The sequence below is a fragment of the Xiphophorus hellerii genome, chromosome 14, assembly GCF_003331165.1.
Source record: "Xiphophorus hellerii strain 12219 chromosome 14, Xiphophorus_hellerii-4.1, whole genome shotgun sequence".
Taxonomy (NCBI): Eukaryota; Metazoa; Chordata; class Actinopteri; order Cyprinodontiformes; family Poeciliidae; genus Xiphophorus; species Xiphophorus hellerii.
In genome coordinates, this window is record NC_045685.1 from 5517350 (window position 1) to 5541686 (window position 24337).

At 41.3% G+C, this 24337-nt stretch overlaps 8 protein-coding genes and 1 long non-coding RNA gene across 9 annotated transcripts; 5 read left to right on the forward strand and 4 right to left on the reverse strand.

Moving 5' to 3' along the window:
• Positions 1–4561: 4561 nt before the first annotated feature.
• Positions 4562–6599, reverse strand: LOC116733459 (histone H3). Its single transcript, XM_032584316.1, has one exon. It carries the CDS (start codon positions 6490–6492, stop codon positions 6082–6084), a length of 411 nt encoding a protein of 136 aa, XP_032440207.1. The 5' UTR covers positions 6493–6599; the 3' UTR covers positions 4562–6081.
• Positions 6600–6688: 89 nt separating this feature from the next.
• Positions 6689–7296, forward strand: LOC116733463 (histone H2A-like). The gene has a single exon (XM_032584320.1). It carries the CDS (start codon positions 6855–6857, stop codon positions 7239–7241), a length of 387 nt encoding a protein of 128 aa, XP_032440211.1. The 5' UTR covers positions 6689–6854; the 3' UTR covers positions 7242–7296.
• Positions 7297–10901: 3605 nt separating this feature from the next.
• Positions 10902–11861, forward strand: LOC116733473 (histone H1-like). The gene has a single exon (XM_032584330.1). It carries the CDS (start codon positions 11186–11188, stop codon positions 11810–11812), a length of 627 nt encoding a protein of 208 aa, XP_032440221.1. The 5' UTR covers positions 10902–11185; the 3' UTR covers positions 11813–11861.
• A 736-nt stretch (positions 11862–12597) lies between these two features.
• On the forward strand, positions 12598–13455 carry LOC116733471 (histone H4). The gene has a single exon (XM_032584328.1). It carries the CDS (start codon positions 12619–12621, stop codon positions 12928–12930), a length of 312 nt encoding a protein of 103 aa, XP_032440219.1. The 5' UTR covers positions 12598–12618; the 3' UTR covers positions 12931–13455.
• Positions 13456–13557: 102 nt separating this feature from the next.
• Positions 13558–15884, forward strand: LOC116733467 (histone H2B 1/2-like). The gene has a single exon (XM_032584323.1). The coding sequence runs from the start codon at positions 14066–14068 to the stop codon at positions 14438–14440; it is 375 nt and encodes a 124-aa protein (XP_032440214.1). The 5' UTR covers positions 13558–14065; the 3' UTR covers positions 14441–15884.
• LOC116733462 (histone H2A-like) lies at positions 15792–17574 on the reverse strand. Its single transcript, XM_032584319.1, has one exon. The coding sequence runs from the start codon at positions 17407–17409 to the stop codon at positions 17023–17025; it is 387 nt and encodes a 128-aa protein (XP_032440210.1). The 5' UTR covers positions 17410–17574; the 3' UTR covers positions 15792–17022.
• Positions 17575–17649: 75 nt separating this feature from the next.
• Positions 17650–18469, forward strand: LOC116733461 (histone H3). The gene has a single exon (XM_032584318.1). The coding sequence runs from the start codon at positions 17772–17774 to the stop codon at positions 18180–18182; it is 411 nt and encodes a 136-aa protein (XP_032440209.1). The 5' UTR covers positions 17650–17771; the 3' UTR covers positions 18183–18469.
• Positions 18470–18848: 379 nt separating this feature from the next.
• Positions 18849–19539, reverse strand: LOC116733479 (uncharacterized). Its single transcript, XR_004342033.1, has 2 exons — positions 19449–19539; positions 18849–19354 (listed from the first exon to the last, which is right to left on the reverse strand). It is a non-coding gene; the product is annotated as an uncharacterized LOC116733479 (long non-coding RNA).
• Positions 19540–19592: 53 nt separating this feature from the next.
• LOC116733075 (macrophage mannose receptor 1-like) lies at positions 19593–20635 on the reverse strand. Its single transcript, XM_032583765.1, has 3 exons — positions 20575–20635; positions 20070–20450; positions 19593–19981 (listed from the first exon to the last, which is right to left on the reverse strand). Exons 1-3 carry the CDS (start codon positions 20612–20614, stop codon positions 19593–19595), a joined length of 810 nt encoding a protein of 269 aa, XP_032439656.1. The 5' UTR covers positions 20615–20635.
• Between the last annotated feature and the right edge of the window lie 3702 nt (positions 20636–24337).

Sequence of the window (24337 nt, forward strand, 5' to 3'; positions counted from 1 at the left end):
AATAACTTTTCAAACATCAAAAGCAATACTTTAGAAGATTACCAGAACTATTAAGAGATGTTTTTTTTAAAGAAAGAGCTTGTAATAATAAGCTCTTATTAATAATAATAATTTGTGGAACGAATTATTATTATTATTATTATTTTTATTATTTATTATGAATAAATAATTTTTATTATGATTCTTTTTTGATGGAGCAAAGTTGCAGTCGCTCTGTGCTGCTAAGCAGAGCTGACAGCAGAAGAAGAGTTAACAGGAAGTCCTCTGTTCACGCCCCAAAAACACGCGCGACACGTTGAAGCGTTTGATATCACAACGGAAAACCGGTTCAAGTTTGGGACAACTGGCAAACGATATTATCAGCAGATGATCCATTCATCATGGTTTCAGTTTGGTTTATCCGTACAGCACCAGTTCACAACTAATGCCGTCTCAAGGCACTTTCAAAATAAAATAAAAAAAAGTGCCTTAACAAAAAAGAAAAATAGAACGTCTGTCCCACACTATGGATCACCTCTGATTGAATCAGAGTATGATTTTAATTCCAGCTCTGAATATAACTCCTGAATGTAAGACATTAAATTATACAAAAGTCTAGTTAAAATGAACAGCTTGCATATAATTTATATATATATATATAATACAGATAATGATCTTATTGATTTGTCTCAACTGGTTGCCGTTACACACATGCATCCTACTATAGATACTTCATAAATAAAACATTCTGTTTTAGGATTAATATTTCAGAGCTCAGCTTGTTTTTTTCCCCTCTTCTTGAAGACTTCAGGTGGACTGAGTTCTTTACTCTGTTCTGCTTTATCTCTTCCTGGAGCTGGGGAGAAAAAAAAAAAAAATATATATATATATATATATATATATATATATATATATATATATATATATATATATATGAATAAATATATAAAATCCTTTAAAGTTTGTAGAACCTGTCATACAGACAGAGCTCACTGCTTCAGGTGGGGAGATGCTTAGAAGTTCATCACATTTAAAGGGGAAGGTATAGAATATTTAGGGAAGGAAAATGAAAATATACTGTACATACTAATATAATTTACAAGCTGAGTCGGTGCATTGAAACACCCCAGACAGATAAGTCAAAATCATAAAATGTGTTATGAAGCCAAGACCGTCTCTTGCGACATGAAGAAAAAATATTACATGGATGGATGAATACATTCTAGCAAGCCTTATTCCTACTTTTTGTGAGCTTTTTCAGGAAGTTGCAAAAGGATTCTTCACTTTTTTGAACCACATTCAAGAATCCACACACTTTGGCATTTCATATTCTACTCTGTCGTTTTGTCAGTGCCACAAAAACTATAACGGGCAGTGGGCGAGCTGTCTAGGTTTACATTGTGGCATCTGATCCAAAATCTGATCAGCTTCGTAAATCGCACACAAATCCATCACTCGGCTATGCAGAACCCAGAAAGGTTGATATTTCCATAAAAGGCCGACTGACTCGGCTGAAGAAGTAGTGGCCACGGCTCAAAAGGAGTTAGTCGGGTCAAAGAGTAACAAAAGGTTCAGGTAAAATCTAGTCCAATAAAAAAACCACAGAGCCTGTTCCGTCATTCACTGCGTCCATATTGGAGAGGGAAAGAAAACCATCAACAATGAAAACCAACCAGATGCTTCTAACATGCTGAGTTTTGATCCCTGGCAGACGTGTGAAATTCCATTGTTTCAGTTATTTTTTTTAATGGGAAGAAAGATAAATGTCACACATTGTTTATATTTATAATAAAAGGAATACATATTTGACTGCTTTGCTATTTTACATGAGCAAATTTGCAAACAGGACTTTTAAAACCTGACATGAGCCACACTTAGAACCTCACACATGTAACCGGGTTTCTCTGTTGTCGTAGCTGCAGAAAATGTCTTTTATTATTCGGATTGTTCCTTCACCTGACTGACCTTCGAAAACCCCGTCATTGTTATAACCGTGTGACCTGAAGCTCGGGAGCTCCTCCTCTTTATTTCTTCTTCTGTGGTATTGTTAAATTGTTTGCCACCCTCCCCTTTGGTCAGGTTGTCCTGTGAGAGAGGTAGGTGGTGTTTATTTTTTTTTCATCTAAATGCATCCAGTATGTTTATAGATTTATGAAGTTAGTTTTTATTACTTTCACCATCGTAATAGATAAATCCATTGCATAATGTGAATATTTAAATGAACTAACGACTGTAAAGTACCAGGAATTAAACTTTAGTTTTGTTAAAGTTGTAGGGCTTTGAGTGGGCCGCCGATGGTTCTGTTCTGTTTGTTGTTCTTTTCAGAATAAATCGAGAAGCCGCCGATTCCAAACGGCCTAACCGTTCATTAAAACTGTTACAGCAGAAAGGATGCCGGTACGTGTTTGTAGAGCGGTGGACCTAGCTACAGTGGCACTTGATACGCTATTGGCTGGCATTTGCAAAGCAGCCAATCCAGGATCACCATATGCTTTCCTTATCACTGGTTGGCTGTACTGGCAAAAGTGGAGATAAGACCTTAGACGTTGACTTCTGTGGTAGAGAAGGCAGAGGAGCTAGTTTTTTTTTTCACTTATCTGTCTTGTATTATACTGCTACAGTGTAGTGATAGTTTTAACAAATATGGAGGGGGGGGGGGAGGATTTCTACATAAAAGTTATGCTCTGCAGCTTTACCTGTCCGTGGTTCAGACATAAACTGGTTGGAGACACGGACCTGTTGACCGACAAAGACCAGATTGAAGGTTTAGTTGGAGTTGAACTGATTCTCTGGTGTGTTTAGATTCAGCTCAATGGATAATGAAAGGTAAAGAGTTGAACTGTTTGTGCTTCACTTTGCTTGTATGAGAAATTTCGAATGTTTTCTCTTGAAAAGTTCCCATCCGTCCGCTGTGCATACTCAGGGTCGTGGGTGGGCTGGTCTCTATCGCCAACGGTCATTGGCTGAAAGGTAAGGTCGCCAGTCCTTCACAGAGAAACACAGACACACATAGGACAGACACTGCACACACACACACACTCATGCCTAAGAGCAATTCAGAGAGAACTGTTTTTGGACTGTGGAAAAAACGTCAGAGTAGCCAGAGAGAACTCACGTATGTCCAGAGAGAACATGTAAAGGAACCTGGACTGGGACTTGTTGCTGCAAAGCATGAAGTCTGATCCATTCCTAATATCTTTACCACCGAAGAATTAAACTCTGTTTTTCTGCAGGGTTCGCTGAGAAGGTGGCAAGTCTAAACAGGTATCAAGGGCTGACGAACAATAATTACACAAACATGCCCACACACACACACACACACACACACACGCACATAGTATGTGGGTGTGTGTTTATCTCTAAATTTGGATTTCCCTGGAATGCCCGGCCCTATCTTGCCTCACCAGGGTTTCACTCTGTAACTTGTGTAGGTGTTGAATCTGTTATATGTTCAGACGGCATCAGACCATAGTTGGGTACATTTTTGAAATTAAAATAACTGGATTAAAATCAAAGAACATTAAAAGGACTCATCTGTATCTGAGCAGCTGAATTATTACATGTATTCAAGTAGCTAAGATGTTAAAACTAAGGCCTGGAGAAAATGCTTTGGGGTTTTTAGATTTTCAAATCGCAAATGTACAACAAGGTACATTGAGTTTAAAGATGTACAGAGTACAAGTTTAGGTTGTAAACATACATAACCATAAAAGATACTTGGTTAAAATTCTGCTACAGAGCTTGGTACCTAGCTAAAACTGAGCTAAACAATATAAAGCGCATGGCTAACATTGAATATGATCCATGTTTGGACTGTTTGGACTAAGAAGTCGGTAGCGAGAGAACAAATCGTGGATTTCACATTTCCCATAATGCAATGCATCTGTAGCAGTGGGGCAAGCAGCTGAGGAAGAACTACAGTATAAGTTTCACTGTAAATCTGTGTTGTTGCTCATCAGAACAGTCACTCAATTCAAATCTGACATTTTTTCATTCCTAAAACCAACAATGCTTGTGTTTTGCACTGATTTTGTTAAATGTTTTTTGTTTTTTTATTTATTCCTGAAGCTAAACTGAAAACCCTTAAAAATGAAACCGGAGAAGTTTAAAACCTTGTGGCCGCTGCAACATGTACACTTTTTTTTCATCTTACGCCCCCAAAAATAGAATCTCTCAGAAAAGTGCGATGTATATTTTTAGCATCCAAATATTTTATTTGAAAAAAACCCGTGGGGGCGTAAAGTGACGGCAGTCAGATTTAAAGTAAACAAAAAGACGTTATGAAATGGAGACACGCCTTGTTTCTGCAAAAAAAGGCACACACCCATTGTGTTGGGTTACTACATTACATTAAATGTCACTCCCACGAGTGGGAGTGGGAGTTTCCACTCCCACTCGTTTATGCTGCAGTTTTTTTTAATTACCCTCCTTGTATGTTTGCATATGGACAAACGTCCAGGTATTTTAAAAATGATCTGATCCAACATGTCCGGGTGTCTAAAGCTGTTTTCTACTGATAAAACTGTAGAAGACGTTCAAAGTTCTGTACGCAGGCAAAAGAAGGTTCAATGTCCAAACTTGCTGATTGTTCTGGATGATTTATTTTTCCTATTTCATCAAACAATTACAGAGTTCAAACTTCCCTTTGTTCTCATTTTACCTCTCTTGCTCTGGTAAAAAAAAAAACAACCCATAGTCCCCAAACCCAATCGCCTGCTGGTCCTTTACCAGGCCCCTACACTGATAGAAAGTGGACTGACCCACCTTACTTCCTCTCTGACTCAGAAAGAATAAAGAAGAAAAATAATAAAACAAAAGATAAATAGTATCAACAATTATTAACTTGTAAATTTACTCTGTAAATAATACAAAAAATAGAAATTTAACAATAAACTAACAAAATTCAAATGGATAAAGAAATAAAGAATAAATAGCTCCAACACCTATAATGTCCCAAAATGACTCTTTCCTTTTTTTTTGTTCTCTGTTCCACACAGAACGTCAGCAGACAGGTGGCGCTTCATCTCCCTCTAGTGGTTGATAGTAGGAATGTGTGAAGTGAAAAGCTAATGACGGAGTGAATGTAGCAGAGGCGCCATTTTTGGTGATCTCAGAAATAATAATAAAAAAAAGACTTGCAACTTAATTTATAAACATATTCCATATACTGTGTCTCAACTGAAAATACAAGCTAAGAAATATGAAAAAATTAAAAAGCTGCAATAATCATGTTGTGTAAATACTAATAGACTAAAATAATAATAATGAACCTTTATTAGTTGCATGAGCGACAGGACGGCCACACTCTTCCATATAGGCGAGTCGAAAATGACCCGTTTTAGAATCAATGTGTTTTTAATTTTGGTTAAAGATCATCATTTGCTACATATTTTGTATTGTAGCGGTCCACAAAAGAATGATTTTTACCTGAAAATAACTTAGAATAAAAAAACCAAACAAACAAAAAAAAAAAAAAACTTGAAACATTTTGAAAATTGGAAAAGCAGTTTTCATAACAGCAGAATAGAATATTTTGTACTGTGGCTGCATGAGGAAGAGCTTCTTCATCCAACACATGGAGGAAGTGACGTATTTTAAGAATATAATGAAATAGGATAATGTAATAAATAATGACACAGACACAAAAAATGCGAAGTTAGCTAGCTAAATAAACTGTAAAATAGAATAAATTACACAATAACTAACACTTGATGTTCTCTGTGTGCGTCAAAAAAATAAATATACATTAATGTTCCTCAGAACCAAGTTTACAAATGAAACTCCGAGGAGAATTTGGGTCATTTTTCACTCACTTATGGAAACGTTCATGTGAAACAAGTTTTATCAACTGTAGTTGATGTAAGAAATGTTTAGATGCCATGAAAATTTCTGTCTTTATTTTTGAGGGATAGTTTTAATGTTAACTAATGGTTAATAAAACATAAGGTGGCCTGTTTTTGACAAGATCAACCGAAAAGGAAAGTCAAACTTATTAAAGTTAATCTTTACTATATGCTACAATATTACTAACAGGAAGAGCTGTTAAACTGGGTGTGTGTGGCTCTTAAAAGAGCCGTTGTGTGTTTGTTGGAGCTGCAGCCTCTAAGCTCTCTCTCCGCGGATGCGGCGGGCCAGCTGGATGTCTTTGGGCATGATGGTGACCCTCTTGGCGTGGATGGCGCACAGGTTGGTGTCCTCGAACAGACCCACCAGGTAGGCCTCGCTGGCCTCCTGCAGAGCCATGACGGCGGAGCTCTGGAAGCGCAGGTCGGTCTTGAAGTCCTGAGCGATCTCTCGGACCAGACGCTGGAAGGGCAGCTTGCGGATCAGCAGCTCCGTCGACTTCTGGTAGCGACGGATCTCCCTCAGAGCCACGGTACCGGGCCTGTAGCGGTGAGGCTTCTTCACGCCGCCGGTAGCCGGAGCGCTCTTCCTGGCTGCCTTGGTGGCCAGCTGCTTCCTGGGGGCTTTGCCTCCGGTGGATTTACGGGCGGTCTGCTTGGTTCTGGCCATGATTCTGCTTCTCTGCTCGGGATCAGGAGAGAAATGTGGCGAACCGCCGAGGCTCCGCTGCTCTTAAGCTGCGGCTCTGGGCGTCTCTCTGTGACGCTGCAGCTCCGCTCCGGATCCTGGTTGGTTAGCGGCTCCTCCTGGAGCTCAGCGCCGCCCAGAGGCGTCGCCTCCCGGCTTAATGTCCGCCGCTCATTGGAGGAAGCTGCGTTCAAAAAGTCCGCCTCTCCGTCCCGCTCTGCTGGGAGCTTTTCTGGTTGGTCGCCAGCATCGTCCCGCTCCTCTCCGCGGACATATAAAGCAGCTTTCAGCCGCTGCTGGTCACATTTTCTCGAGTCTCGTCTCCAGAAACAAGCAGCAACGAAATGAGTGGCCGCGGAAAGACCGGAGGAAAAACCCGAGCGAAGGCCAAGACCCGCTCCTCTAGAGCCGGACTCCAGTTCCCGGTGGGCCGCGTTCACAGGCTGCTGCGCAAAGGCAACTATGCGGAGCGGGTCGGTGCCGGAGCCCCCGTCTACCTGGCCGCTGTGCTCGAGTATCTGACCGCTGAGATCCTGGAGCTGGCTGGGAACGCCGCCCGCGACAACAAGAAGACCCGCATCATCCCCCGTCACCTGCAGCTGGCCGTCCGCAACGACGAGGAGCTCAACAAGCTGCTGGGTGGAGTCACCATCGCTCAGGGTGGAGTGCTGCCCAACATCCAGGCGGTGCTGCTGCCCAAGAAGACCGAGAAGGCCGCCAAGGCCAAGTAAACCTGCTGCTGTTGCTCGGCAACAAACACACAACGGCTCTTTTCAGAGCCACACACTCCTTCATCATGAGAGTTTTGCTTCCAACCAAAAACACTAATAACTCTGTTCATATTCTTCACTATTTTAATGTTTAATTGTTTTATGTCAAACTTTTAAATCATCAAAGCAAAAACTGTAGATCATCATAAAATAGATTAATCTGCTCAACAAAACTTGACCTCTAGTTGAACATCAGCAGTTCTCTTAACTTCTATTTCACTCTGTAATATAACAGTTATTACACATTTTCCTCATTTAAACTTTCAGGCCTTTGCAAAATGTTCTTTATATTAAATTTCATCTAATAACCATTTATAAGGATTTGATTTGATAAGGATTTTATTTTATAGACCAACAGAAAGTAGTGAAGTTAATTGTTTTGCCCTTTTTTCTCCAAAACATCTCAATTCACTTTAGAGAATGTCTGTAAATATATTTCTCTAAACTTTTGCCACAGATAGTTTGGATTCAGATCTGGGCTTTGACTGGGCCATTCCAACATATTTAGTGATTGTGTTATACGGGCCTGAATGTCTGGAAGTTTAACTCTGTATTCCTGGCTGCCAAAAAACAATCCAAGCAAATCAGAGAAAAAGTTCTAGAGAACTAAAAGTCGGTGGATTTAATGAGCTGATTTGTCTTCATGTGTTGCTTTTATTTTGCTTTTTCTTCACAATTCATCCTGAAATAAACCAAAGGACAAAATGAACAAGAGCAACATAGAATGAACAGTCAATGTGGTTGATTAGAGATTGATCTTGTTTCACATGTGATTTATTTCATATCCATAAACTATGATGTTATATTCAAGTGAATCTGATCAAATCCATCTTGATTGGATTTGATGCTAAAAGCAGAAGAACTTTCTGAAAAGGTTTTTGGCAACAAGAGCCTCATTTGATTAAATCCTAGCAAAGAAATAACTATAAACAAACAATCAATCAAATTTGATTTGTATATCACATTTCAGCAGCAAGGCATTTCAAAGTGCTTTACATCATAAAGACACAGAAACACAATGCAATATAGAATCAATCATTAAGTCAAGTTCCATCAATAAATTTGTAATTGATTACATTTCAAATACAATTCTAAACAGGTGGGTTTTTAGTCGAGATTTAAAAGAAGTCAGTGTTTCAGCTGTTTTACAGTTTTCTGGAAGTTTGTTCCAAATTTGTGGTGCATAGATGCTGAAAGCTGCTTCTCCTCGTTTGGTTCTGGGGATGCAGAGCAGAACCAGAACCGGAAGACCTGAGAGGTTCTGGAAGGTTGATACAACAACAGCAGATCTTTAATGTATTGTGGTGCTAAGCCGTTCAGTGATTTATAAACTAACAACAGTATTTTAAAGTCTATTCTTTGAGCTACAGGGAGCCAGTGGAGGGACTTTAAAACTGGTGTTTTGTGCTCTATCTTCCTGGTTTTAGTGAGAACGCCAGCAGCAGCATTCTGGATCAGCTGCAGCTGTTTGATTGATTTGTTGGACAGACCTGTGAAGACGCTGTTGCAATAATCAATACGACTGAAGATGAATGCATGGATGAGTTTCTCTAGATCTGGCTGAGACATTAGTCCTTTAATCCTGGAAATGTTCTTCAGGTGATAGAAGGCCGACTTTGTAACTGTCTTTATGTGGCTCTGGAGGTTCAGGTCAGAGTCCATCACTACTCCCAGGTTTCGGGCTAATCGCTGGTTTTCAGTTGTAATAACTGAAGCTGTGCATTGACTCTAGATCTATAACTCTAGATCTATAACTCTAGATCTATAACTCTAGATCTGTGACTCTAGATCTGTGACTCTAGATCTATGACTCTAGATCTATAACTCTAGATCTATAACTCTAGATCTGTGACTCTAGATCTATAACTCTAGATCTATAACTCTAGATCTATAACTCTAGATCTATAACTCTAGATCTATAACTCTAGATCTATAACTCTAGATCGTTCCTCTTTAGGTCCAAAATAATAACTTCAGTTTTGTTTCTGTTCAGCTGGAGAAAGTTTTGGCACATCCACACATTTATCTGTTCTAAGCATCTGTTCAGTGATTGGATGGGGTCAAAGGTCACCTGGTGACATCGTAATGTAGAGCTGTGTGTCATCTGCATAGTTATGGTAGCTAATATTATTTCCTGTTATAACCTGAGCTAGTGGGAGCATATAAATATTGAATAAAAGGGGTCCTAGGATTGAACCTTGGGGTACCTCACATGTGACCTTTGACCTCTTTGATGAGAAGTTTCCAATTGAAACAAAGAAATCCCTGTTCTTTATGTAGGATTCAAACCAGTTAAGCACTGGACCGGAGAGTCCGACCCAACTCTCCAGTCGATTCAGTAATATGTCAAGGTCAACACTGAGGTCCAGCAGAACCAGCACTGTGGTTCTGCCACAGTCCGTATTTCTATGGATGTCATTGAACACTTTTACGAGGGCGTTCTCTGTGCTGTGGTAACCATGGAAACCAGACTGGAAGGAGTCAAAGCGGTTGGTTATAGTTAGGAAGCTAGTTAATTGTTTACACAGCTTTTTCAATAACTTTGCTGATGAATGGGAGGTCAAAGGTCGGCCTGTAATTCTGCAGTAGTGATTTGTCCAGATTGTTCTTTTTTATCAGTGGTTTGATTGCTGCTGTTTTCAAAGCCTGGGGGAAAACGCCTGATGAGAGCGAAGAGTTTAATATCTGGATCAGATCAGCAGCAACAACAGGAAGAACTTTCTTAAAGAAATGTGAGGATAAAACATCCAGACAGCAGGAACTGGAGCTTATTGACTTATAACTTCCTGTAGGGTTTTATAATTAAGTAGCTGGAATTGGGTCATTTTTCCTGTATTTGTTTTGTTTGGGCTCAGCATTGGTACTGACTTTATAGTGGATGTGCACTATAAAAGTAAAAGTAAATGAAAGTAATAAAATGACAAATGATTTAATAATGATTGTAGAATCTGTCTCATGTTTCCTTTAACATAATATGAAGATCATTGAGAAAAATGAAATAGTTCCTGGCAGGAGAATCACAATGAACCAGAAATCTGTGTGTGTGTGTGTGTGTGTGTGTGTGTGTGTTTGGTGTTTATCATGTCTACAGATTATTTAATGTATGAAGGAATTATTTTTTTCTAGGTTGGTGTGGAAAAACTCTTCATACCTACAAGTCAGAAAGAAGATCGAGTTTTAATAAACTGAATGTTTTAGAAATCATCCAGTTTTGACTGTGATAAAGTAAAAATATGTAAATCCCTGCATAAGCTCCTTAGATACAATAAAAAAAATTTAAAAAAACATTTTCTGACGAAATCTGGATATTGAGGTGATTTTCAGACCAGCTGCTGTTGAATCTTCATTTACTGCAGACAGGAAGTTTATGCCAGAGGATCAACAGTTTGTCTCACGCAGGATCCTGAGGGTGTGTTTACATCCGCTGAAAAATGTCTCCTTTTATCTCCACAAATCACTTCACCGCTGCCATTTTCCTCTAATTCTGTCCTCAGGTGTCTTTGCTAACAGAAACATGTTTGTTACTTTTAGTATAATTTGGTTTTAGATGTTTTCGGAGGCGAAATTCTAGGAAAACTCCCCGCAAGCGGCGCAAACAGACCGAGAATCTGGCCGCTTTAAAGGCTCCTGGGACGAAGGAGAAACTTGTCGGACATCAAACATGAGCTCAGCGTGGAGGAGAGAGACTTTTCTACCTGCTTCAGTAACTTTGGTCTTGTAAGATGTTTGTTTTCGGAGTGTTTCGAGGCTCAATGTCGGCGGAGAAAACACAAAGTGGAGCCGCTTTTCGAGGCGGCAGCAGAGCAGCGGGCTGCGTTGTCTCTTCACGGTTCTCATGTGTGTTATAAGTCCCGCCTCCCGCTCTGAGCTCCACAAGTTCCGAGGAACGAAACAGCCCGACAGACATGGCAGAGGAAGCTCCAGCAGCCGCGCCGGCTAAGGCTCCGGCCAAAGCCCCGAAGAAGAAGTCCGCTCCCCGGGCCAAGCAGGACGGACCCAGCCTCCCGAAACTCATCGTGGCCGCCGTGGCCGAGTCCAAGGAGCGCAAGGGGATGTCCCTGGCGGCCCTCAAGAAGGTGCTGGCCGGGAAAGGAGTGGACGTGAGCAAGGCCAACAAGCGCATCAACACCGCCGTCACCAAGCTGGTCACCAAAGGGACCCTGAGCCAGACTAAGGGCACGGGGGCCTCCGGCTCCTTCAAGCTCGCCAAGGAGCCCAAAGCCGCTAAACCGGAAAAGAAGGTGGTGAAGAAGAAGGCTCCCGTCAAGGCCAAGAAGCCCGCCGCCAAGAAGAGCGCAGCGGCCAAAAAACCCGCCGCCAAGAAACCCGCAGCGGCGGCAGCAGCAGCCAAGAAGTCCCCGAAGAAGGCTCCGGCCAAGAAAGCGGCCAAGAAGCCCGCCAAGAGCCCCAAGAAGGCCGCGGCCAAGAAACCCAAGGCCGCCGCCGTCAAGAAGCCCAAGGCCGCAGCCAAGAAAAGTCCAGCAAAGAAACCTGCAGCCAAGAAGGCCGCAGCGAAGAAGGCCAAGAAATAAACAGCAGCTTCAGCTTTTTACTCACCAAAGGCTCTTTTAAGAGCCAACACACATTCTGCTGAAGAGCTCGTCCTTTACTTTGACTGACCCACATTCTGCTTCATACACGCAACTTCAACACTTTTACACCAATTTATACCTATATGGCTTATTAATTAATTAATGTAGCTGCCACATGTTGTACAGTAGTTTAACAGTCATGGGACTTCCACTTCTCAGAAAGGATTCACCTCATTTGGCTGGATACCAGTATATGTGGAAGACATCAACTTTCACTCTTTTTCTTCTCATCTAGTGTCTTTATGCTACACGAGTCTTTGGCCGCTGCTTATTACTTCACTGTTCACAAATGAATAGATGGAAAGCCAGCAAAAGGCTCACACAGCGCTCACTTCCTGTCACCATGAACCAGGAAAGTCACAATGTTTAAACAGCCACATCATATATAAAATGAACTTTTCATGTCGATCCGTCACAAGTTAAATGGAGTGAAAGTTGGTTCAGAAATCCCTCACATGTTGCTCAGCTGCACAAAAGCATCAACACAAACTTCACATGACAGCCAGTAGAACTACATTGATTTGATGTTTGTTCCTTTCAGACTCTGTTGAGCGGAGTTTGATTCACCCAATAATTTCATTTCATCAAAGTTCAATTATTGCTTTAAAAAGAACGTTCTCAATCTGGCTTGTAGGAGGAGCTGCTGAGCTCGGCTCCTCATAGGTCCGCAGCTCACACATAAAAAGCGACGCTCCGCAGCTCGCGCTCACATTCGTCTTTGTGTTTCCACAGAAGAAGAAAACAAAATGAGCGGCAGAGGAAAAGGAGGCAAAGGTCTCGGTAAAGGAGGCGCCAAGCGGCACCGTAAAGTTCTCCGCGATAACATCCAGGGAATCACCAAGCCCGCTATCCGCCGTCTGGCTCGCCGCGGGGGAGTCAAGCGGATCTCCGGTCTCATCTACGAGGAGACCCGCGGTGTGCTCAAGGTCTTCCTGGAGAACGTCATCCGTGACGCCGTCACGTACACCGAGCACGCCAAGAGGAAGACCGTCACCGCCATGGACGTGGTGTACGCTCTGAAGAGGCAGGGCCGCACTCTGTACGGCTTCGGGGGTTAAACCGACAACTTTGCTCACTCGACCAAACAAAGGCCCTTTTCAGGGCCAAACACTGATCGGCTCATGAGCTGAATTTCTGTCTGATGCAACCAAATCTCTCCATAAGCGACCTATGAGTGTAAAAATGTATCTATATTAATATTAATCTGACAAAACAAAGAATTATAGCTGCTTGTTCACACAAAATGTAAAGTTTTGTTTCCACTGATTTTTCTTACTGAAGGTTTGATGGTTAAACTGGCAATACATGAACTCATTAGACTATTCTGCTGTATCAGTGAATCCACAGGGAGATATTTAAACTAAAATATCAAAAGTGAATTTAAATGTAAATGTATTCTCATGAAATGTAGAGGAAGAACTTTACACTGTGTGATGTAGAGAGACTACAAGTTCAGTCTTAAAGAAAAACAACAGAATTGTTACAAGTTAGTTTCTTATGGAATTTTAATTTTCAATTATATTTCTTTTGGAAGAACCCTAAAAAATTCTATTGAAAGAATAAATTAATCACATGCAGATTAAGACATGATGAAAGATTAACTTTTATCTTTTATCCAGGGTAAAGTCTTTTTCTTTTGTAGGCCAAACATTTTATGTTTTGTTTTAAATTTGAAAAAAAGATGAAGTGAAATTAGGAGGTTCTACTCACCGTTTCTGAACAAAAAACAAAAGATTATGTGTATGTTTTATTTTCAAATGAGTTTTCAGTGGTTTTAGCTCTCTGTGGCTTTTAATAAGAATTTATTAAATCAGTTTATTTTGGTAAAAGTGAAGCATAACAGCATTTCTTGCTGTTTATGAGAAATACAGAATTTTTATAGAATTTGTTTCTACATAAATCTTGAAAAAGTTTCTGTATCTCAACAAACGCGCACAGAACAAGCAACAAAATAACCTGAAAAGCAGTGAAAATTTGAAGTGTTTGCTTTTATGGTTTCACTTTTCTGGAGAACGTTCTCGATTCCCGCCCTTTCTTTGTCATCACGTGGCTTCAATTCAAATACTTCCTGATCCACTGGGCCGTCCAATCACAGCCAGGCGACGCTGCAGCTCAATTTCCATACAGCATGTATAATATCAGCTGTTTCCTCTCCAGCAGCTCATTCGTCTGCTGTAAGTTTCCAGAGACAACATGCCCGAACCCGCCAAGTCCGCGCCCAAGAAGGGCTCCAAGAAAGCGGTCACCAAGACGGCCGGCAAAGGAGGCAAGAAGAAGAGAAGGACCAGGAAGGAGAGCTACGCCATCTACGTGTACAAGGTGCTGAAGCAGGTCCACCCCGACACCGGGATCTCCTCCAAGGCCATGAGCATCATGAACTCCTTCGTCAACGACATCTTTGAGCGCATCGCCTCCGAGGCCTCCCGTCTGGCTCACTACAACAAGCGATCCACCATCACCTCCAGGGAGATCCAGACCGCTGTGCGCCTCCTGCTGCCCGGTGAGCTGGCCAAGCACGCCGTGTCCGAGGGAACCAAGGCTGTGACCAAATACACCAGCTCCAAGTAACCAGCTCTGCTGCTGATGCTCCAACCCAACGGCTCTTTTAAGAGCCACTCACTGCATCTGGAGAGCTCTGATCATGATGATCACTTGGATCTACAGATTCTTGATAAATTGTTTCTTCATTCCAGAGTTTCTTCAATTGTTCTCTACCAATTTAATTAAAAGATCAGATAAAACTGAAATTGGGGTGAAACATCTTACAAATGGCAAATCTGCACATTTCATGAATTGGATGACTTTGTGATATTAAAAAGAGACATTAAAACTGTTTTAATAGTTCAGTCTACAAAAATTTACAGAACTGGGTCAAAACTGCTTTTATTGTAATATGCAAACATTTGACATGCTTGGTGTGTAAACAGATATGTAATACTTTATCCTGAAAGCATTACATATTTTATACTAAATATGCAAAGATTTCTGTTGTCTGTATTATCTGAAGGATAAGATCAGTTGGGGCGGCGATCATCAGTTTGCTCCCATGGTCCATTTGTGCTACAGGTTGCTTTAGCTCCGCCTGGAAAAGTCAAAGCAGCCTCCAAAAAAATGTCAAACCTTCAGGACAACATGTGATTTATCATCTTTTAACAGACGGTTAAAAGAAACTGGGTTGTTTCTCAACTCTCAGGTAAAAGTGTTGGATGCAAATTGTTTTTAGATGGAAAAACAATGATGGAAGATGTGTTGCATAGCAACATGCTGACCTCTAGTGATGGCCAAATGAAGCCTCATGAAGCAGTGAAGCTTCAGGCCCATTGCTTTGCCCAAAAGGTTCATTCATTTCTCACTAGTGACATCTGCTGTTCAAACTGTGGCAGCCTTGTCACTCAGACATATTTAAAAACAATTAGTAAATGCAATATTGACCCAAAGTTTTTTGTCAAACTCATGTTTAGTAACAGGAGAGTCAATTAAATCCTATTTAACTAATCTTTTTTAGTTATTAAAATGATTTGTAGTCCATCCTGGTATATGTTGACTGTCATTGGCTGTTTTCTTTTATCATCGACTGATTTGACAAATAAATTTAAGTATTCAGAGTGCTGCTTGTTGGGGCAGACAGTTTTCTTTGAGTTTTGAAAATTCTTAAAATTCTTCAAAACTTCTCTTTTTCTTGGATTCCTATTGGCTCTCTGATCTGATCCCTTATATTTTTACTCATCAGGCCAGAATTTTACTCTTCCAACAGCTTTAGTCTGTTTCTGCTGTGCAAGACTGATAAATTTTTGCAGAACAAAGAAATAGTGGAAACTTCAAGAAGGTGAGAAATTTTGGAGGTGAAGGGTTTAATTCTTTTTTATTTAAGAACCTTGTGAATGATCATCTCAAAGTATTCCCAGATGTCAGATTTTTTCTTCTCGCTGGCTCCTTTTCAATCAAGTTCATTTGTGCAGCACATTTCAACAACATTGCGGTTTCAAAGCTTTACATAATAAAAACACAAATATAATGTCATAAAATATACCATAATCAACCATTGAGAAAATTAATAACAAACATTACACTTTGATGAGTGCCATCATCAAAATCATTAATGCACATGAACTAGAAAAGGTTCCTTTTATTTCGGCCACTGCTGAAGACAAATCCTCCCCTGATGCGATCAAATACGATAACCAGCGGCTCATCACGCCTTTATTTTGAAAACCGACACGCAAAATGAAGCAGTCACGTGACCCATGCACTGCGAGGCCTCGTTTGTTGCCAGTCACGTGGTTTTCAACAAGACGACACAAGCCTGAAGCGGGGCTTCAGAGGGCCAATCACTACTGACCTCTACCAGAGTCAGCAGAAGGACCAGTATTGGTGTATTGGCCATCCTAAAATTTCTCACTGGCCCAAATCTGATCATCACTATGAAAAGTGTCCGGCATTATTTCAGCTTTTGTTGTATAACAGCTTTTTTTCTGCTACCCATCATTGCATATGATGGTAATAAATGTAACAGCATTTTCTTTCCACTGTACAGAAGCTACAGTCAGAGCAGCTGTTCAAAATAAAAAAAATAAAGCACTGCTGTTGTCAGAAAAATCAAAATCAAAAGTTTTTGATTGGTATGTGTTTAAAATGCCCATAATGAGCTGTAAGAGAAGAACATCTGGCTGAAGATTAAAGATAATTTAGAAGATTAAATAATTATGGGTCTGATTTCTTTGCACTATTCTGTTCATTTGTTTATGTTAAAGATATAAAGATTCATTAAAAATGGTACACAAACATGCTTTCATAACATAATGCATAAAATTAAGGTTGTATAACACTGCATGAAAGAGGATTTATTATGAAACATTCCTATTTACAAATATTGTATATGGAACTGGAGATGAGAATTTATTAAGGGCAGTTTGGGAGCCGAAAGAACCGGCTCTCTAAAAAGAGTCGAAATTCCCATCACCACAAAGTAGTTTGACTTTCCATTGTAAATGACTTTAAGACACCGCTGGACGAAATGATGTCCAACCAAAACCTATTAGAACAACAAACAATGTGCTAAAGAGGATTTGATGCTCTCATGATGAAGGAGTGTGTGGCTCTGAAAAGAGCCGTTGTGTGTTTGTTGCTGAGCAACAGCAACAGCAGCAGGTTTACTTGGCCTTGGCGGCCTTCTCGGTCTTCTTGGGCAGCAGCACCGCCTGGATGTTGGGCAGCACTCCACCCTGAGCGATGGTGACTCCACCCAGCAGCTTGTTGAGCTCCTCGTCGTTGCGGACGGCCAGCTGCAGGTGACGGGGGATGATGCGGGTCTTCTTGTTGTCGCGGGCGGCGTTCCCAGCCAGCTCCAGGATCTCAGCGGTCAGATACTCGAGCACAGCGGCCAGGTAGACGGGGGCTCCGGCACCGACCCGCTCCGCATAGTTGCCTTTGCGCAGCAGCCTGTGAACGCGGCCCACCGGGAACTGGAGTCCGGCTCTAGAGGAGCGGGTCTTGGCCTTCGCTCGGGTTTTTCCTCCGGTCTTTCCGCGGCCACTCATTTCGTTGCTGCTTGTTTCTGGAGACGAGACTCGAGAAAATGTGACCAGCAGCGGCTGAAAGCTGCTTTATATGTCCGCGGAGAGGAGCGGGACGATGCTGGCGACCAACCAGAAAAGCTCCCAGCAGAGCGGGACGGAGAGGCGGACTTTTTGAACGCAGCTTCCTCCAATGAGCGGCGGACATTAAGCCGGGAGGCGACGCCTCTGGGCGGCGCTGAGCTCCAGGAGGAGCCGCTAACCAACCAGGATCCGGAGCGGAGCTGCAGCGTCACAGAGAGACGCCCAGAGCCGCAGCTTAAGAGCAGCGGAGCCTCGGCGGTTCGCCACATTTCTCTCCTGATCCCGAGCAGAGAAGCAGAATCATGGCCAGAACCAAGCAGACCGCCCGTAAATCCACCGGAGGCAAAGCCCCCAGGAAGCAGCTGGCCACCAAGGCAGCCAGGAAGAGCGCTCCGGCTACCGGCGGCGTGAAGAAGCCTCACCGCTACAGGCCCGGTACCGTGGCTCTGAGGGAGATCCGTCGCTACCAGAAGTCGACGGAGCTGCTGATCCGCAAGCTGCCCTTCCAGCGTCTGGTCCGAGAGATCGCTCAGGACTTCAAGACCGACCTGCGCTTCCAGAGCTCCGCCGTCATGGCTCTGCAGGAGGCCAGCGAGGCCTACCTGGTGGGTCTGTTCGAGGACACCAACCTGTGCGCCATCCACGCCAAGAGGGTCACCATCATGCCCAAAGACATCCAGCTGGCCCGCCGCATCCGCGGAGAGAGAGCTTAGAGGCTGCAGCTCCAACAAACACACAACGGCTCTTTTAAGAGCCACACACACCCAGTTTAACAGCTCTTCCTGTTGCATCTTAAACTTTCCTGCTTTATACAGACAAATCTGGAGAATTTTTTTTTTCTGTTCATACAGATCTACAAGTTTACTTTTTTCCTAAATGAAATAAGCCGTTTTATCTTATATCACCACCATTGTCCATAAAAACTGAATGTTGATCCATAACTTCAAGCCTGAATCTGATTTTTATGTCTATAGAAATAAGGTGGTTTTATTTCCTTTCAGTTTAAGGTCACATCTGAACCTCCATCACCATATGAAGGAAACATCACTTCAGTTTATATTTTTGCTCCTCTTCCTCATTTTATGTTCCCCATAACTAAATTTTGTAGTTAAACAATTTACTAGCTTTAGTATCACAAAGTACTAAAACAAGTGTTAAATTAAGCACCATATGTCCATGCAACTTAACTTAGATTATTAAATACAGTTCAAACTATTCTTATATACAAAAGGTCTCATTGCTGCTTCCTGATGTTTTCACATTTTTTTCATCTATTTTGGCTCCAGAGCTGCTGCAGTTCAACTGAACTCATAATCAGAATAATGCAGTCATTTTCCTCTCTGCCTTTTTCCTCCAGTGACATTTAACATTACAAAGACTTGGGACAAAATAAGTTTATTATTAATATTCACACGTAGAGTAAAAGTTTGACAAAAGTCAGACAGTGTGATCCAATCCAGTGGATCGAATCAAAAGAAGCTCAGATTAGTTCAAAGCAGCAAAACAGACCTTTGATTGAATCATTAATCTTTGGTGATGAGTTTCTTGCCTCAACCCGTCAATCTTTACCTACTTCTATAAATTCTACATCAGTTTCAAGTCAAGACTGTGATCCAAAATATATAAAATAAAATAAAAAATTAAAATTCTAAAGCTAATTTTTCATTATTACAAAATCATAAAAAAAACACACATTACAGATTGTGGCTATATGATTACATTTGAACTGCCAGTGACCAGAGATATAACCAGATTTATATCGTACTAAGTTGAGATTAATAACTCAGAGTTCGGCCTTCTTTTTCTTAAAGACGTCTCCGTCAGGCTGCTCTCTCCATTTCAAGGTGGTTCCACTCGTTCCATTCTCATTCAGTCTGTCCTGCAGCTGGTGAGCAAAGTATGGGTTTGGGGGATGGGTTGATTAGATTGATTAGTGCTCCAAAGGACTGTACTTTTTTTTTTTAATCTTCAAACTTTACCTTTTTCAGGATGTTTGCCATCACAAGCGGATCGTTCAGATTGACAGAGTCCTCAGTCTTCAGTCTCAGCTTCACAAGCCGTTTCATTTCTACGTTTTAAACAAGAAAAATGAAGCTACACTTAAAACTGCAGCTCATGTTCTCCTACATGCACATCAATAAGTGAATACCATTTAAACACTTGCCTGGGAGGCTGTGGCAAACAAATGACCTTTTTGTTTCACATGAGCGAAACCTCCATTGCCCTGGACTCCATGTGACTCCACAAATGATTCTGTTGGAGCCTATTATGTTGAAAACTTCTGCCCAGTTTCTGTAGACAAATCTGCTCCCATCAGACCAGTGAAAGTTTGGATCTCTAAACAGACCAATCCATACAAAGGCCGGACTAGGAAGCAAACTTTGAGCTCTCTGGTTTTCTGTGTGGTTCCTGATGGTAGCCAGGTCTCTGAAGTTCTGCCTGCAGTACTTCTGAGCATCGGACCAGGATCTGGGTTCATTGACCAGAACATATTCAGGATTCTCCTGTGTGCCTGCAGTAGAGAATGAAAACGAGCAGCATTTGTACATTTTATGATCAAGTCTTTGTTAGAACTGAATGTAGTAGTTGCTTCTCATTACCGTTGTAGCAGATAAATGGGTACGAGATGCTGCAGGAATCATCCCAATATTTGCCATTGTTAGCAATCAACACACAGAACTGGTTGGCATAATAAAAATCTGGTTCATAGTCAGAGGTTTCCCAGTCCCTGTATTCAGCCCCGCTCCCTGTGAAACCATCAGACCACCTCCAGTCCATCTCACTGTACAAACCGATCCAGACCTCCGATGTGTGATTAGCAGATGAAAGCGTATCCAAAACTCGCTTCACTTCTGTGAAACTCTGGATGGTGGCCAGGTCTGTGTGTTTCTGTCTGCAGTAGGCCTGAGCTTCGCTCCAGGTGAAAGATCCACTGACAAAGTGATACTGATGCTGGTCGCATGTGGAGAGGATGAACCTCTCTGTTAGGAGAAAAACAGAAACTTTCCTCATAATCTCTCAAGGCCTTATTCCACCAATGTAACTTTTTCACAGCATTACAGCAATTAAAAGTAATGATAGTTCATGAAAAATTAATTCACCTACCTGAGAGAAAGAAGACCAACAAGATCTTCCACATCGTCATGTGGCTCTGTAGAGAGCAGGGGCAAAACTCTGCTTTTATTGCAAAGAAAATAAAATGCAAACATGTCTGACGTTTTCAGTGTGTCTGAATACAGACATGCAATGCTACTAGTCATACATGTAAATGTTTCCACAGGGGGCCTTTGTTCAGCTTTCCAGTTATTAAGTTTATGACATCATGCCTAAGCAAATTATATTTAATCATTAATCCTGAGTAATCATAAGTCTCTGCAGAGAGGAGGCCGTCAGACACAGCTTCTACCAGCTGCTGCATGGAGGATAGAAGGAGAAAAACCACTAGAATGTTCCCATGTTCAAATCTGACCACCTCCCCTATTTTATGTCTCTGTGTGTGTGACAGATCCCAGAACATCATGTTGCAGATTTTCCTACATTTCCCCCCTCACTGTTTTTCTGGAAGGCTTTTACAACCAACATAACCACTGAGCTTGTTTCTGTAGCGTGGCCACTGAGTTTCTATTCAGTAGCCGTAGAAACTTCACCTCCTTCCCCCAGGCTGTCTCCTCAAGGAACATAATAGATGCACATTATAACTCGAGCAGCTACTCTACTGAGAAACAACTTAGACACATTTGCAGCATTTTAATCTTCTGCCCATCTGCATTGTTTGTGTCCACAAACATGGCCAGTAGAGTCAGACTGTATTCTGATTCTAATAGGGCTATAAAGTTAATAATGGTGCTGTCCTATCGGCTATTCAGCTCAGTGTTTGGGTCTTTGTTGTCCCTGACGACGTCACGTGAGGTGATCTGGTCTCCTTTCTCAAGGTGCGAATTGCTGAAAAACGTCTTGAAGAAACAACAAAAGAAGTCCAGATTTCTTGTACTGGACTTGAGAACTTAGGAATGTCTAAAAATTACTGATTATGGTTGAGTGGTTGATCTATGAAATTGAAAATACAGTCATGTATTTGTCACACAAGTATGTCAGGATTTGTCTGTCTGAAATTTGTACAAAGTGAGCGTGGGAGATCTTTTTTTTTAAAAACATGGTTTAGTCACTACACAATCCAGAGCTTCACTCTATGAAGAACATTTAGGATTTTGCAACTCTGGACAGAAATAAATGTTATGTCGAATTATTTTGGTTCAGTTATGTAATTTTATTTGTTCTTTATATTTAAATATGTGTAGGTAGTTGGTCTCGGGTGCTGCACATTTTGACCACCAGAGAGCAGTGTTTCAATGCTGTTTCCCAAGACGGGGCAGGAAATGCATCTTGTTGTCTTCCTGTGTTGCTAAGCTACGTGCCGAACGTGGATGTGAACTGTAAGTGTTTCATCTGCGGGAGACAAATTTGGCAGAAAATCGGTAAATATATACATCACTTGTTGAAATATGTCGGTACATTCTCATTTATGCGATAAACAGTCAGTATTTTAATGACAGCTTTGTTTAATCTGTCTCAACTGGAAATCAAATATTCTGTACATTAAGGACCCCAGTTATTGTGTCCTGTGAGGCTCAGTGATTCCCAGGCTACATATGTAAACGTCACGTCACAAGGGAAGGAAACCAGTTTTTTAGATCTCTATTGAATGTAAGCTGGACAATAAAACTCCACATGTTTGTTTTTTTTATTTTTTTTTTTCCAGTTATGAGGCACAGTGGCCAAACCTGAAACTGCTGCTGTGCAAGCTACGCAAAAGGTCGTTGCTAGGTACCCAAAGAATGACTAAGTTGCTAGGTAACCAAAGAGAGAGCGAGGAAGAACTGCGAAAGTCATGCCTCTGCCTACATCTCCCAGAATGCTGTGCGGTTCTGGATCTGAGTTCAGATTCAAAACTGCTTGGGGTTTTTTTGTGACTCAAACTTTTTCCATATCTAAATGTGAAGCTAAAAAGTTTTAGTGTAATCTGTGTAATCTGTTACACAAATTCTTTGTGTAACAGATTGTAGACAGTTACATTTTGTCAGAAATATTTACAAAAAGAAAAGAAATGGAGCGTATGGGATCATTTCACCTCCTCTGGGTGTCACAGACAGAATCTGAGCCTGAGAACCGGCAAGAGGAGAGTTCATATCTACTAGGTAAGGTTTATTTGACTATTTTTATAATTTAGTGTAATTTGTAAGAAATAGGCTATGTAGGAATATATGTTTGTGTGTGTGGCTGTGTAACATTGTGTGTGTTTGTCTTTGTGTGGGTCAGACACACAACGTGTCTACATTTGTGTGCTTGTAGCCTGTATTTGTGTGGGTCATAAGCATTGTGTTGGTTTTGTGTTTGTATGGGTGGAAATTAGGGAATAAGCAAATTATTACTTATCTGTATGATAAGTAATAATTTGCTTATTACTTATCTTAGTAATAAACAAATGATTAATAAGTAATAATTTGCTTATTACTTATCTTAGTAATAAATAAATTATTAATAAGTAATAATTTGCTCGTCTTAAGCAAATTATTCTCAGGTAACAGAAGATCCTACATCATGGTCCTGCTGCTGACCTCTGGTCTGTTGTCTCCTCTCCGACTCTTTGCTCCTTCTGTTGTGACAATAAACATTTCTTTGAAATATATCAAAAGCAACAGTGAGAACAACTTTTGCAAAGAAAATAAAGAGAACTGGGTTTATTCCTGGCAACAACTATCTATCAAGGAATATTACATGAGTTAACAGCAACATTAATATTCATGTTAACAGGCATTTCATGATATATTGGTATGAATTAACTAGTCATCATCTAGCCAACATTTTGTGGATACAACAACATTAGTCAACTTACATGATTATTTGGAAAAAAACTGCAACATCTTTTCTGTACTCTGTCCATCTGTGCTGAGCTTCAAGACTCTCCTTAGTGACTCACTGGTGTAACATCAGCATTAGCTTTGTATGCTATTGGTTAGTTCAAAGTATCTTCATAGTCTGTCTTGTGGGGAGCCAGAAATCTGAATGGGCAGGGCCAGCAAGGGCCACCAAGGGCCACCAAGGGCCACTCCTTTTCCAGTTCAGGCATTCGCCTTGTTAGGCCGACAACAAAGTTTATTTGCTCACAGCTGTTGAAGCCAATAGGACCTCGTCACATCTGCAAAAAGCAGAGACGCAACGCTAAGGCAACTAAAACGGATCCCATCAAAACCTTGACTGCATCTAGACACTGGTGACAAAGGGCAACCTGTGGAGAGCAACCTGTGGAGAACAACGTGTGGAGAGCAACCTGTGGAGAGCAACCTGTGGAGAGCAACGTGTGCAGAGCAACCTGTGGATAGCAACCTGTGGAGAGCAACTTGTGGAGAGCAACTCTCACCTGACATTATGTTTCTCTAATCTGAACCGTTTGCAAATTCAGTTTTCTAGAAATTAATGCGACCTTTCTTGAGGACAATGTTCATTATAGTCAATCACCCCAATTTACATCATTTTTGAAATCCTGGGGGAAACCGGAGCACCCGGAGAAAACCCACGGCCATTTTTTTTTTCTGGTCTAAAATAAGAGATTTTTTCGGGGGTTTTGCAAACGGTTCAGAAATTCTCTAGATATTTTCTCCTAGTTGCTCTATTATGATGTTTTCTTGCTCTTCTTCTGTTGTGATTTTTTGAGCTTAAAACTGTCCTGTATCCTTTTCCATATGGACGTTTTCTTGCCCGTTGCCTCCACAGGTTCCTCTGACCGATTTGCCACACAGCTTTCTCTCATGTCTGTGGCCTCAGGTTCTCTCTCTACCATAAAATTATTTGCCTCCTTGTTCGATGTGTG

Excerpts from the sequence above, each read along its gene's own strand:
- LOC116733459 (XM_032584316.1), bottom strand. The coding sequence starts at position 6,492 with ATGGCCAGAACCAAGCAGACCGCCCGTAAATCCACCGGAGGCAAAGCC.
- LOC116733463 (XM_032584320.1), top strand. The coding sequence starts at position 6,855 with ATGAGTGGCCGCGGAAAGACCGGAGGAAAAACCCGAGCGAAGGCCAAG.
- LOC116733473 (XM_032584330.1), top strand. The coding sequence starts at position 11,186 with ATGGCAGAGGAAGCTCCAGCAGCCGCGCCGGCTAAGGCTCCGGCCAAA.
- LOC116733471 (XM_032584328.1), top strand. The coding sequence starts at position 12,619 with ATGAGCGGCAGAGGAAAAGGAGGCAAAGGTCTCGGTAAAGGAGGCGCC.
- LOC116733467 (XM_032584323.1), top strand. The coding sequence starts at position 14,066 with ATGCCCGAACCCGCCAAGTCCGCGCCCAAGAAGGGCTCCAAGAAAGCG.
- LOC116733462 (XM_032584319.1), bottom strand. The coding sequence starts at position 17,409 with ATGAGTGGCCGCGGAAAGACCGGAGGAAAAACCCGAGCGAAGGCCAAG.
- LOC116733461 (XM_032584318.1), top strand. The coding sequence starts at position 17,772 with ATGGCCAGAACCAAGCAGACCGCCCGTAAATCCACCGGAGGCAAAGCC.
- LOC116733075 (XM_032583765.1), bottom strand. The coding sequence starts at position 20,614 with ATGACGATGTGGAAGATCTTGTTGGTCTTCTTTCTCTCAG. Across the intron at positions 20,451-20,574 it reads GTTGGTCTTCTTTCTCTCAG|AGAGGTTCATCCTCTCCACA; the intron begins GTAGGTGAATTA and ends TTCTCCTAACAG. Across the intron at positions 19,982-20,069 it reads CCCATTTATCTGCTACAACG|GCACACAGGAGAATCCTGAA; the intron begins GTAATGAGAAGC and ends TCTCTACTGCAG.